General features: G+C 47.8%; 2 protein-coding genes across 21 annotated transcripts in view; both read right to left on the reverse strand.

Annotated features, from left to right (window-relative positions):
- LOC120789870 (NACHT, LRR and PYD domains-containing protein 12-like) overlaps positions 1-12049 on the reverse strand; it is a 1168582-nt gene that overhangs the window by 574087 nt on the left and 582446 nt on the right. The window lies entirely within an intron of this gene.
- LOC120789875 (melanoma receptor tyrosine-protein kinase-like) overlaps positions 1-12049 on the reverse strand; it is a 40184-nt gene that overhangs the window by 5249 nt on the left and 22886 nt on the right. Inside the window, exons 3-20 of the mRNA XM_040127024.1 lie at positions 11294-11501; positions 9181-9315; positions 8946-9014; positions 8459-8577; positions 7272-7413; positions 6551-6664; positions 6345-6471; positions 5859-5932; positions 5672-5762; positions 4573-4772; positions 4348-4480; positions 3557-3647; positions 2824-2981; positions 2663-2695; positions 1553-1697; positions 1170-1292; positions 921-1019; positions 93-278 (exon numbers count right to left, since the gene is read on the reverse strand). Coding sequence (XP_039982958.1) covers positions 93-278; positions 921-1019; positions 1170-1292; positions 1553-1697; positions 2663-2695; positions 2824-2981; positions 3557-3647; positions 4348-4480; positions 4573-4772; positions 5672-5762; positions 5859-5932; positions 6345-6471; positions 6551-6664; positions 7272-7413; positions 8459-8577; positions 8946-9014; positions 9181-9315; positions 11294-11501 — 2247 coding nt within the window. The remainder of the gene's footprint in view (positions 1-92; positions 279-920; positions 1020-1169; positions 1293-1552; positions 1698-2662; positions 2696-2823; positions 2982-3556; positions 3648-4347; positions 4481-4572; positions 4773-5671; positions 5763-5858; positions 5933-6344; positions 6472-6550; positions 6665-7271; positions 7414-8458; positions 8578-8945; positions 9015-9180; positions 9316-11293; positions 11502-12049) is intronic.

Below are 12049 nucleotides of genomic sequence, written 5' to 3' on the forward strand. Positions count from 1 at the left end.
CTCACGACCAGAGGGGTTTCTGGTTTCGCAGAAGATCCGCTCGGATTACTTACAATCAGACCTTGTGAGAGAACCCATTTATCTGGGCTCACCTTGGCGATCTGGACACACCAGTTCAGCAGCCACTGGGCCCCGACGTGGTCCTGGTGGTGTCGGACGTAGTCCAGCAAGCAGCCGTACGGCATCAGCTGAGTCACCAGCTGGGCAGACGACGTCAGGCAGATTCCCAGGAGGCGACACACATGAGGGTGATCTACACTTGCCATTACATATGCCTCCTACACACACACACACACACACACACACACACACACACACACACACATTAGTGTTGAAAACATCCAGAAAAAATTCACAATCACTGAAGGACGTCCTGAAAATTATTGCAGGGGGGTCCAGAGCCCCAGACCACTGGGAGGAAACATTTTGATACACTGTCCCCTAAATTTAGTAATTTAGTATTCAGTGGTCAAGACACTTATTTTAGTTCTTTAATTTAGACATTCATTCCCTTGAATAACGTAATTTGCTCACTAAAGTTAATAATCTTACTCCTCAAATTACTTGATTCAACCCTTGGTGAAGTACATCCATGCATCTCAGTCCAAAGTCAAAATGAAACTGTTTAATATCCAAAACAAACTGAATTGATTAGTCATTTTTGTTGTAATCCAAGGGAACAAAATGCTAAAATGCTTAAGTAGTAATTATTGTAAAATAATTATTTGGAGCAAACAGATCAGTAATGACCTGGCTCTGTAGGAGAGAGAAGAAGAAAGAGACGAGGAGGAAGAACAGGCAGAACGAGAGGAAGAAGAGGGGAAGGCAAAATAAGAAAAGAAGCAGAGAAACAAGTAGATGAATGGGAGGAGATAAAAAAAGAAGAATCAAAAGAAGAAAACCAAAGAGAAGAGTCTCACATCCAGGATTTCTTGGTTGGCTTTAGGTGATGTGGCCTCTCTGAGAACTTTGATGGCTACTGGGATCTTCACATTCTCTCCCTCAGGGATCCACAGCCCCTAAACACACAAACAAACCAACCTGCATCTTCACCCCGATTCTTTCCCGAAAACATCCTTACACTCATGCCAGTAACAACAACCGCAGCACACAGTGGCTTCAGTAAAACTATCACGAGGGGATACGCGGTCCGTGCCAAGCACTGTTACCTTGAAGACGGTCCCAAAGGCCCCGGAGCCGAGCACCCGGATCTTCTTGAACTCCGTCTCCTTCAGGATCCTCAGCAGCGCCTGGTTGGGGGCTTCGCCACTCGGAGTCAACGGCTCCACCAGCTACAACACACATTTTTGGTTGCTGAGTTTCCTCCAACAACATTACATGTAGAAGGGAAGAGGTCACGTACGTTCTTTGACGCTCAAGGGGTAAAGGAACCACATACTCTCAGTGATCGATGGATAGATTTAGACTTAGTCCTGAGATTAAAGGCCCATTTGAGTTTCAGTCATATCTAGTCAACTTCATCCTTGTTTTTTTCTTAAATAAACATTTGGTCACAGCTTTTGTAAACAAAATGAACGCCAGCCTCTCCCACCTCTCTCTCCTGCAGCAGGCGTCGCAGTGTCCTCTTCCTCCGGATTCGCCGCCGCCGCAGCAGCACGAAGATGAGCAACGACACAATGACGGCGACCAAGAGCCCGCCAACCACGCCCGCCGCCAACGTGGAGTGGGTGGCGGCGCTGTGAGGACACACAGGGAACTGGACGTTTGTGTTTTAAATTATCCTGAGGTATACGACAGAGTGTAATTTCCCACAGATTCCCAATTTAAATCTGTCACGTGAAGTTGTTTCACATCGTCTTCTATTAAATGTAGCCGGGGTAGAATTTCCACAGATTTCCATTTAACTCCAGCATCCTATGTCGCTATTATTTAGTGTGTCGACATAGAATTCCCATGGACTCCCATCAAGATTTACTACACTAGAATGGAAATCAAAACTTTTCTATGCAATGTAGGATTCCCATTGACCGCCGCAGAAACTTAGCACGTTAGGCGCACACTTCAAATATGACACAGCGATCCAGATTTCAGATTCAAATACACCCAAGGCAGAATTCCCATTCACTCACATTCAAATTTAGTCTGAGAAGACAGGATAAACAGCAGCTTGCCATCAAATTCAGCATCCACGAGAACTGACATTCAGATTTGTTGTTCGATGGTGTAACTCCTTTAGATTTCCATTTAAACTTGGCTAATTGTAGGACTCTTAGCGATGTTGGCCAAGCATAGTGAATTACAGTGAAAGGTTATTTCATCAAGCTTAGGACAACATTTAATGAGCTTAGTTTAGTTAAGTTTAGTGTGTTCGCACACACAAATTTGAAACGACGAGTTCAAACAGACGTTCAATGTGCATTTACATCTGCTCCGGTTGGAAATGATGAACCGTACTTGCACAGAGTGACGCTGCACGATAATTCTGTCCAATCGTGGGCCTGAGTTTCATCTCTCCCAGCGCTAATATCTATTACTAAAAAAGCCTTACAACCGCTGCTGGGTTTTTCTTCTTTGTGAACCTTTGCCGTTAGTTTTCCCGTAACAACATGAGGCTTTACAGTACGGTGAAGACAAGGGAAACGAGTGAGCACACCGACAGGTCTGCGACACTCAGACAGGACAAATCATTTAATAGTTTTACCCCGTGCATCCGGACAGTCCAGGACCTGAACACCTGCAGACACAGAGACACACAACACCTTAAATTCGAGTACGAGCGACGTCACTTGGTCAGTACTTGATGAAGAGACCATCAGTCGTCTCTGCAGAAAGCCTGAGCCGTGAACCGGCGACGTGTCTCACCCCTGGGTGCAGTTCCGGTGGCAGGACTGGCACTGGCCCGTGCCGTTGGGGTATTTCCAGATCAGCGTGTCTCCGTCTCCCAGCACGCCGTGGGGGCAGCGCGGCACGCAGTGAGGGCCGTCCTTGAAATGGGCGCACTGTGAACACTGGTCTGGACCCTGCAGGTGGGGGTGGAGGGGGGACGAGGGCGGGTGAGATGTGTTCAGGTTTTTGCAATAACTGGTCAGTTCTTAAAGACGTTTTGTGAATTTCCAGATCTTTTCAGGGGTTTCGTCTTTTTACTTGTTTCATTTTGTCTCATGGTTCATAAAGTTTCTTTAGGTTTTTTTTTTGGTGTAAAGCAGTTAATTGTAAGGAATTTTATTCAGAAAAGAGGAAAGAAAAGATGAAATGACAAACGTATCACTGCTTAGGAGACAACATAACATAATTAAAGCTCAAAGGTACTCTCACTAGGTTTTTAGAACCACGTGACGCAGTCTTCGCCAGCCGAGGAAGACCATGCAGAAGACGTGAGATGTGGCTGAAAGTTCAGGAAAGCTAAGTGGACCATTGAGCTTTAATTATTTTGTTACTGATCTTAGGATAATGCACAGATTAATACGAGGATCAATCAAAAGACAGACGAGACAGAAACGAACGAAGGGAGACGGTCTCACGCCATTTGATACTTCAGAGACAGATTCGTATGGTAGAAAGAAAGACTTTGGCAGACGGCAGCAGCAGGACTGACCGGTCCGTGGCAGGTCAGGGTCCCGGTCTTCGGCAGACACTCTGGGTCGCACTCGACACAGCTGCCGTTCACCTCAACCTCTCTGGGTTCACTGCAGGAAAACACAGGGAGGGAGCAACGTCAGGAGTCAGGACGGAAGCCCACAGAGGACAAACAGTCATAGATCAAAGCTTTATATTGATATGTGTGTGTGTGTGTGTGTGTGTGTAGATTGACCAGACAGCTACGTTAAAATGCTGCTTACATCTCAATTCACCAGTACTGAAAATCCTGAGTCCTTAATACGTTCAGTACAACCCTGCCAGTGATACTTATGTGCTCTAATCTAACGAAAACCTCTAAATGCAGGACTTTCACTGAGCTGAAGTATTTATACGCTGTGGTGTTGCTGCTGGTAGCAAGCAAAAGATCTGAAAGATAATCGATCAGCTAAAGTATCAATACGTTCGTTCCCTTGAACGACGAACTTGCGACAGCAGACTCCTGTGGCTCCAGCTCTCCCAGCCAACGTGGAGATCGCACACACCTTAGCCACAGAAATGAAAGCCACATGTCCGATGCAGTGCAGCCAAACCAGTGAGACCAGTGAGACCAGTGGGTTCAGAGTATCAGGATGTGATGTAAGGTGATTACAGCCTGAAGCACCTGACCTCACCGCAGTCACCTGGTTCACTTTCGTAATAGTGCTGTCACACGTGAGTATGATAAGTGACACTGTCAGAGTCTGCTCTGCTGCGGCTCGCGGGTGTGCCGCCGACGTGCCGTTGAGCCCGGCCACGGCTGTCTCTCACCCTTGCAGCAGGCTGCAGAACGCCACGCAGCGCCCCCTGCGGTCAAAGTGCCGACAGGAGACGCACATGGTGGGTCCCGGACCCCAGCAGCCCCCGTCCGTACACTCCTCGTCACAGGTTCGATTCTGTTGTTCTGCGTGAGAGAGAGAGAAAAAAAAGGATTGTTCTTATTTCGCAGACTTCACCGAACACTGAGGTGAAGTCGACACCCGTCCAGAAACTCACCGCAGGCGCCGGGGGGGGCGTTGTTGCGCATGTTGATGGTCTGGTCGCTGGATCGGAAGAGGCTGGTCCACTGGTGGGGTTGGGTGTAGCAGAGCCGAGGGTTGTCCTTCAACATCACCCTCCCGGCGCTCACCTCCTTCAGGGAGCGCAGACCCAGCCAGCGGAGGTGCTTCGCTCTCACCACCGCCAAACTGTGGTGACTGAGGGTAGGTTCAGAAAACAGGATTTCATATTCCGCCGCTAACACTGGGTTCGCGGAGGTGGGGTAGGACAAGGTGGAGCCCATTTCTCCCCCATGACGACGCCGGTGGAGCGGACGATGGATCAGTTCGCGATTGGTTTATCGATCTAACAACCCTGGAAACTTCATGCGCAACTCATTTGCACAAGCAAATGCATGTTGCAGTGAATTTAAACGCAGCCTAGATACTGTTTCAAATAAACACACGAAGGAAAAGCTTACATTGAACGAATCCACGTAACGTTCAACACATTTCATTTGTTTTCATACATTATCTACTAGTGGCAGCAAACCCATGAAGAAGGTTTTTATGGTTCTGTTCAGACACTCACAACACGTGTTTCAGGTTCAGGAAAGACGGTGGTCTCGGTTAAATACTGAAATTCGCTGCATCCGTCTGATCCACATCTGTTCATCTCATCCCAATCTGAAAGCCGCTGACACGCTAAAGACAAAACACTATCCTGCTCTGAAAGCCAGCGCGCTGAACTCCGAGCTTAGATCACTTTCCTTCCTTTTCCGCTGCCATTGGCCTCAGTTCATCTCTACCAAAATCAGCCTTTAACGGGGCCAAGAATAAACGCTGATGTTCAATGTGACGCATTAACTGTGGAGCGAACAAAACGGGAGCACGGGATATGATTTACAAGATAAAATATGTTAAAAGCAATTGCATGATCATTTAAAAATTACTGTGACTGAGGAACTACAGTTATACTTTTTGAACAAAAATGCAGTTCCAATTAAAAGAATTAAAAAAAACACATAAATATAAAATCTGAGATATTCAACTTTACATTCACTTTCCTAAGCTCACTATTGACCTGAGCATTATAGTTTCTGACCACTGAGACTCACGAGCGTGTTGTTCTTCCTCTGATGATCTCCAGGTTCTCAAACACCGACAGAGAGGTCAGATTCTCAGGCCAGGACTGGATCAGCAGGAACCCTGGGGCACGCGGAGGGAAAGGTTTAAACTTTGCTACACCCGTTATAACAGTTCAGCGTTGCTGCAGGAGAGAGGCCGTGGTGATCTTTGACCTACCGGTGATTTCCTTCACCGTCCTGAAGTACTCCAGTTTAGCCGGGTCCATGGGCGGGATTTTATAGTGAGCGTCCCTGGAACAGCCAATGAAAACTACCCTCACTTTCCAATACTGACGTCGCAACCCTTTGAGAAATCGCATGACTTTTCTTTTTGCTGTGGGTCAGGATATGAACACATGTGTGTTTCAGACATCTAGCTGGAGCCATCGCAGGCTGAAGTTCTAGCTCTAGCAGGTGGACCTAGTCTCGGTGACTGAGGTGGACTTAAAGGAGCAGAAGCACTGAAATTACATTTAGTCAGACCTCCGATTTGTGGAGCTCTTGGATGGAAAGCAGCTCCAGTGAAAACCTATTATTGTCCAACACAAACAACAAACCGTTGATGTAAAGCCACATTGCCGTTGAGTTTGGTAAATGTCATTCTGTAACGCTGGGAGCACCATAAAAAGAAAATCTTGGACTGAGGCACTGAAGAGTAGCTCACCCGGTGAAGGAGGTTTCGATGAGGGAGACGTCCCCGTTGATTTTGGTGCAGTCCCTGAAGGATTCAATGTTGGAGGCGTTGACTGCCATGGTGTTGATCAGAGAGCCAACCCCGACTCCGTCACAGGCTGGAGGGAAAAACAAGACTCTGTCGGGTTATTTGTTTAGTATTCAGATCTCTCTCTCTCACTCTCCGGGTCTCTCTACCTTTAGGACACGGCCCGTCACACGCTTTGCAGCGTTGGACTCCGTTCTCCTCCACCTCGTACATTCCGGCGCTGCAGGTTCGTACGCACGACCCGTCCGTCACCACGTAGTTGTCTATACGCAAAGAAAAAACAAGGGTGGGGTTCAGTCGTTTCTAGCAGAGGTCAAAGGGGTCTCACGCCTGGGGCAGAGAGGACGGGCGGGCTGCAGTGGCCTCTTCTAACTCCACAGCCCCAGACTTCCTTACTAGTACTGAACTAGTCTCCAGACTTCAGAGCCCTGTTACATGGCACCCGGCACCCTGAGACCAGCCAGTGTTCTACAGCTGAAATGACTCGTTGGTTAATTAATCAGTCGGTTGACAGAAAAATTAATTGGCAGCCAGAAATTCAACGGTAGCAGCTTCTCGATTGTGAATATTTGCCGGATCCCCAGTTTTCTGCGACAGTGAACTCAGCATCTTTGGGTTTTGACTGTTGGTCAGACAACAACAATTAGAGAATGTTGACTTGGGCTTCAGGGAATAATGAGGCTTTTTTTTTTTTAATATTCTGACATTTTATGCACTGAACCATCAATTGCAAAAGAGAATAATTGTCAGACGTATTGATTGATGACAAGCCTCACTGTCATGAACTCATTGTGGCTGTGATAACCACTGCAGCCTCTAGAATGAATTGCAAGGTTGAGCTCAATAAAACGAAGGGTATAAAGTCCGTACGCGGGCAGGCCTTGACGCAGGTCGCTCCGAAGGTGAACTTGGCGTTGGGGTTGTTGACCACCTGGTGGGTTTTGGGGTCGTACAGTTTCAGGGGAGGGCAAGCATCTTTACAGGTCCCGTCGTCATTGAAATCCCTGCAGGCCTGGAGAAGAGGTGGAGAGACAGTGAGAAGGACGGTGTCCTTATTGTGCTTGCTTCTCAAATAACAGTAATAATAATAATAAGTAGTAGTTCTCTCTGCTTTTCTGCTTCTGGTTCTGGTTTTTCTGTTTTCATCATGATTTCTTCCTCTTGTTTTTCGGAGTAAATAGTCTCAAAAGGAATACCGTCTAGATCACAAGGGTTCCTCCGTGTAAAGAGGAGAGCAGCAGTTAAAAACTAGAAACTGTGGCTTTATTTTCTAAACCTACCAGGTAGGAGAGTGGAAGAGGATTTTACAGTGACTGAGCTGTGGATAACAGGAAGTGAAGCGTGACGACAGAGAACACAAAGAGAGAATAGATCACAGTGACCGAGTGAATAAGAAGTGAAATCATTAAGGTCTGGACTAGGTTCAAATGGCTCACTTCAAGTCAGACTTGAATCAAGTATGTAATGATCTAAGACTCCGCTCGACAAAATGCTCTTAAGCTGTACGACTTGAAAAACTGGCCGATTCCTAAAGTCCAAAGAGGAGGAATCCTGGCTGGACACGACCAGAGACGGAGCAGACTAACTGGATACGTAGCCGGTCTCACCAGAAATGTGAGCAACCACAAAAACAGGGTTTGGATTCAAAGACGCTACAGCTGCACTCCAGCAGCTGACAGCACGTAATGAATCGTGTGCCTGAATACGGGACTGGCCTATCTGGAAGCTGAAGCCTGCCCTCACCCGGTACTTACTTGGCTTGTTATGGGACAGGCCCATCACGACTGGGACATGACTTGGGACCTGATATCAGTCCTGCCGGTCCTGAACGGGACCTGATTTCGACTCGCCTGCCTTGACTGGGGCCTTACTACCGAGAACTCACCTGTCTTTTATATCGGGGGTCACTTTAAAAAAAGTTTTGTATTTTCTGTCCCGGACATTTGTCCACGGATGCGAACTGCAACAACTGACAAGGGTAAAGAGCAACAGTGGCGCGTCGGGCTAATGCGGCGGCGCCGAAGCTGACGACAGCAGCGACACGCGCAGACACTGACCAGGCAGTCGGTGGCTCGAGGTCCAGCGCAGCCGGCGGCACAGTGTTCGTTACAGCAGTCGATGGGCTTCGGACCCTGACACCTTCTGCTGCACTGCTCCGCACACTGCAACTTAGTGACTGGCGGAGACAAAGAGCGACATTTCATTGCTGGAGTCTGGCAGCACAGCTCGACTAACATGAATAATAATAATAATGATTCTTTATTCGTTCATTCGCTGGACAATTAAAACATTGTTGAAAATAAACTAAATGTACACAGGAAGACAGAACCAAAGGGGCTTAAGGTAAGTCCTCTACGTTACAAAAGTAAAAAAAAAAAATCAGTACAATCATAAAGATCCTGCAAGAAAAATACAGAATAAACAAGAATAACAAGACAAGCTAATAAAAGAAAAGGGAAAGAGTTTGAAACGTGTGACAGTGACTGAGGAAGAGGAGAGAACAGAGAGATGTAGAGGTGTGTGTTCAACCGGGTGTGTGTTTACATCTCTGGCAGTGGTCCGGTCCTGCTGCCCAACACGAACCGTTGACACATCCCGGATCACACTTCTCACCTGGAAACACACACACACACACACACACACACACACACACACACACACACACACACACACACACACACACACACACATTAATATCCAATAACAGAATATCACTGCATCAGCTGAATGAGTAGAATATTAAAACGTCTCGCTGCCACTTCATCAGCATTCCACCTACATTTACGGGCAAATGTGTCCTTCTTGAAAAGCATGCTGGGATTGCTGGCTTTGTCCAGGATGTCCCACCAGTCGATGGTCTCTGTGTTGCACAGCAAGGGATTGTGGGTCATCTTAACCCCTCCTTTCAGAATCTCTGCGAGGAGAAGACGATGGAGACACGTGATAAATGACAACGTTTTAGCACAAGAGAGGCCGTCGAGTCTCCAGACTTCAGGTCCAAAGTTGCAGAATTTAAGTCCCAAGTCTTGTGTCACAGAGTCAAACACCCAAGTTATGAACATTGAGTGACAAGTAACTGCAAAGTCTTGAGTGCAACACACACCAACCGCATCCTATCTTTCCGGCATTTTCACATTTTCTCAGTTTAAGAGTCCTGTCTCAGTTCTTCATACATAAACCAGAGTCCGATGCTCAACAACAAATTCCTCCTCGATATCCCACAACGAACCGAAAGAAAGTGTAAAGTGAAAGACTAAGATTTCACCAGCCGAACTCAACCGAGTGACACTCCTCTTTTCTCCCGTGATACCAGAGTTACCTCCTTTTGGCTGCGTTGGCCGGGCTCTGTGGGCTCCGGGGTCTAGATGTCCCGGGAGGTCGGGCAGGTCGTTGGCAGAATAGTCCCGAGTGGAACGGAGATGTGGGCAAAATCTGGCTCTGGTGAACAGGTGGACAACAAGTAGCAGACTTTTTGCACGGTGCCAGGAGCCGGCGAGCTTAGCAGAGTGGCTGAAGTCTGGCGAGACAGCTAGAGCTCTTCCCTCTGGTGAGCGTTAAATGGTGCCACGGTGGTTTGGATTTCCAGCAGAGTTACACTGTAGGTATATATATACCACTACTACTACAGGAAGTCCCGGTACAGAAGCGAAAGAGGTCAACTTTCCCGGAGAGCTGAGACCAGTCAGTGCCTCGGAAAAAAGAGACGATTCCTGTATCTTGCCGTGTCCATGCGTGCGAGCAGTCTCATCAAGCTGTCGCCAGTGTGCAAGCTTACGTAGAGGACAGACGGGTGCGAGCGTTTGGACGCGTGTCCCGGGCCCAGGCTGCCCGTTGCCCTTCGGAGTTCGAGCAGAGTTCAGGCCTTAAGTCGCAAGATCGATTCGCAGCCAAAGTCCTAACGGACGAGTCAAGTCACGGGTCGCGGGCTCCGGGTCACATTCTGTTTCTATAATTAAACCATTATCAAATGACATCGTACATTACCTATCAAAACCCCAATGCAAGTTTGCACACGCCCTCCGCTCTAAGAATCTAAAGCTGCAAAACCGCAGGCGCATCCTCTTTCGGCCAACACAGAGCTGCCTTCAAGTACAGTTAACACTGCTGAAGAACCCTCCGACGGGGTGAACCGCTTTCTGGACGCATGCACGGCGAAGCGTCTACGTCATCAGCCAAAGCTCGTGCGGGCGCGGCCTATTTCCTGCTGCCGGAGCACGCTCCGCCGTTGCCTGAAGCTGTTAAAGGGGTGCGTCAACTCCACCCGCCCAGCCCGCAGGCGACAGCCCCGCCCCTCCTCAAGCACCATGCTAAGTGAAACGAAGCAGAGGACAAAGAGCGGTAAGTATTGAAATGACAGGCAAGAAAAATGCTCAAGTTACACAGGAGTCTCTCTTGTCAACAAGGAACTAAAATGTAATGGCTCTGTTTAAACAATGTGGAATGCCAACATAGCCACAGTCAAATAAAGTAACATGGTGGGTTCTATTGCTTTTCAGAGCTGGGGCTTCTCAAGTGCTGCTGATCATTTTCAGGTAATCCTCCGTAACCTCAAACAGATGCTGATATTTCGAGCTTTCCGGGGTGACAAGAATCGGCCCGGACCCGTGTATTTGCTGGGAATGCTCTGTACTCAGAGGCCCCCTGAAGCACCCATCGAATCTGGATATTTATTTGGAAAACTCTGCATTCCCAGGCTCCCCTGAACTACTCACTGGCTCTGTTTAATTGCCAGGGGAGCCCCGGTTCAAGGCCCCTTGAACTACCCACCAGCTCTGTGCATGTGCTGGGAGACCCGACACCTTGTTTCTGCGTGCGTGTGTGCGTGTGTGTGTGTGTGTGTGTGTGTGTGTGTGTGTGTGTGTGTGTGTCATGTCTTGTGTGTGCGCTCATACCGGTCAGGCTGCTGAGCTGCAGCTGCCTCAGCCCGCTGGTGTAGTTGAGCGTCGCCGACGAGTGGTTCCTGTTGTAGTTCGACATCACCAGCAGAGCGTACTGGCCCTCATAGAGGTTTTGGCCTCGGACCAGCCTCAGGTTGACCAATGGGATGGCAGCGACCTCGTTCATGGCGATCAGCACGTAGCCACCGACTTCCTGGATGGACTGAAGATAAAATGACAAAAGACAAAAGAGGACGAATGAGTTATTTTGGAGGAGTCTCCCGTATTTGTTGTTGCAAGGAAATTTCCCTGACGTGCCTTCAGTTTCGTAACATCACCACACTGGTGATTTGTCATGTTTTAGCCGATCAACTAAAAGTCCCGTATATTTGAAATTCCTCCTCAGCGTTTTCTAGGTCCTCCATCAGCCTTTAGGTTGATTTCCTTCCTGTAAGGCAGCAACTGGGTTCAGTCCGTTTTAGGGACATCAGTGATTTATTCCTGGTTAATCACCATTATTCATTTATTTGATTATAAAATATGTCAACAGACATCGTAGACTCTCTGTGACCAATTTTATGTCGCAGCTGTTTCCTGCCTCATCTAATTCGCGCAGCATTATCGAGTTATATTTATATTTCACATTTGTCGGAGTGGCTGATGTTTTAGGTGATGGGACGAAATGCTTCGGATTTTTACTGCAAAAAGACCTGATTTGCTTTTTTTATGGGTCGTCCCAGTAGGAGTGTGTGAGTTTTTTAACCAAATGCA

The sequence above is a fragment of the Xiphias gladius genome, chromosome 5 (genome assembly GCF_016859285.1).
Source record: "Xiphias gladius isolate SHS-SW01 ecotype Sanya breed wild chromosome 5, ASM1685928v1, whole genome shotgun sequence".
NCBI lineage: Eukaryota > Metazoa > Chordata > Actinopteri > Istiophoriformes > Xiphiidae > Xiphias > Xiphias gladius.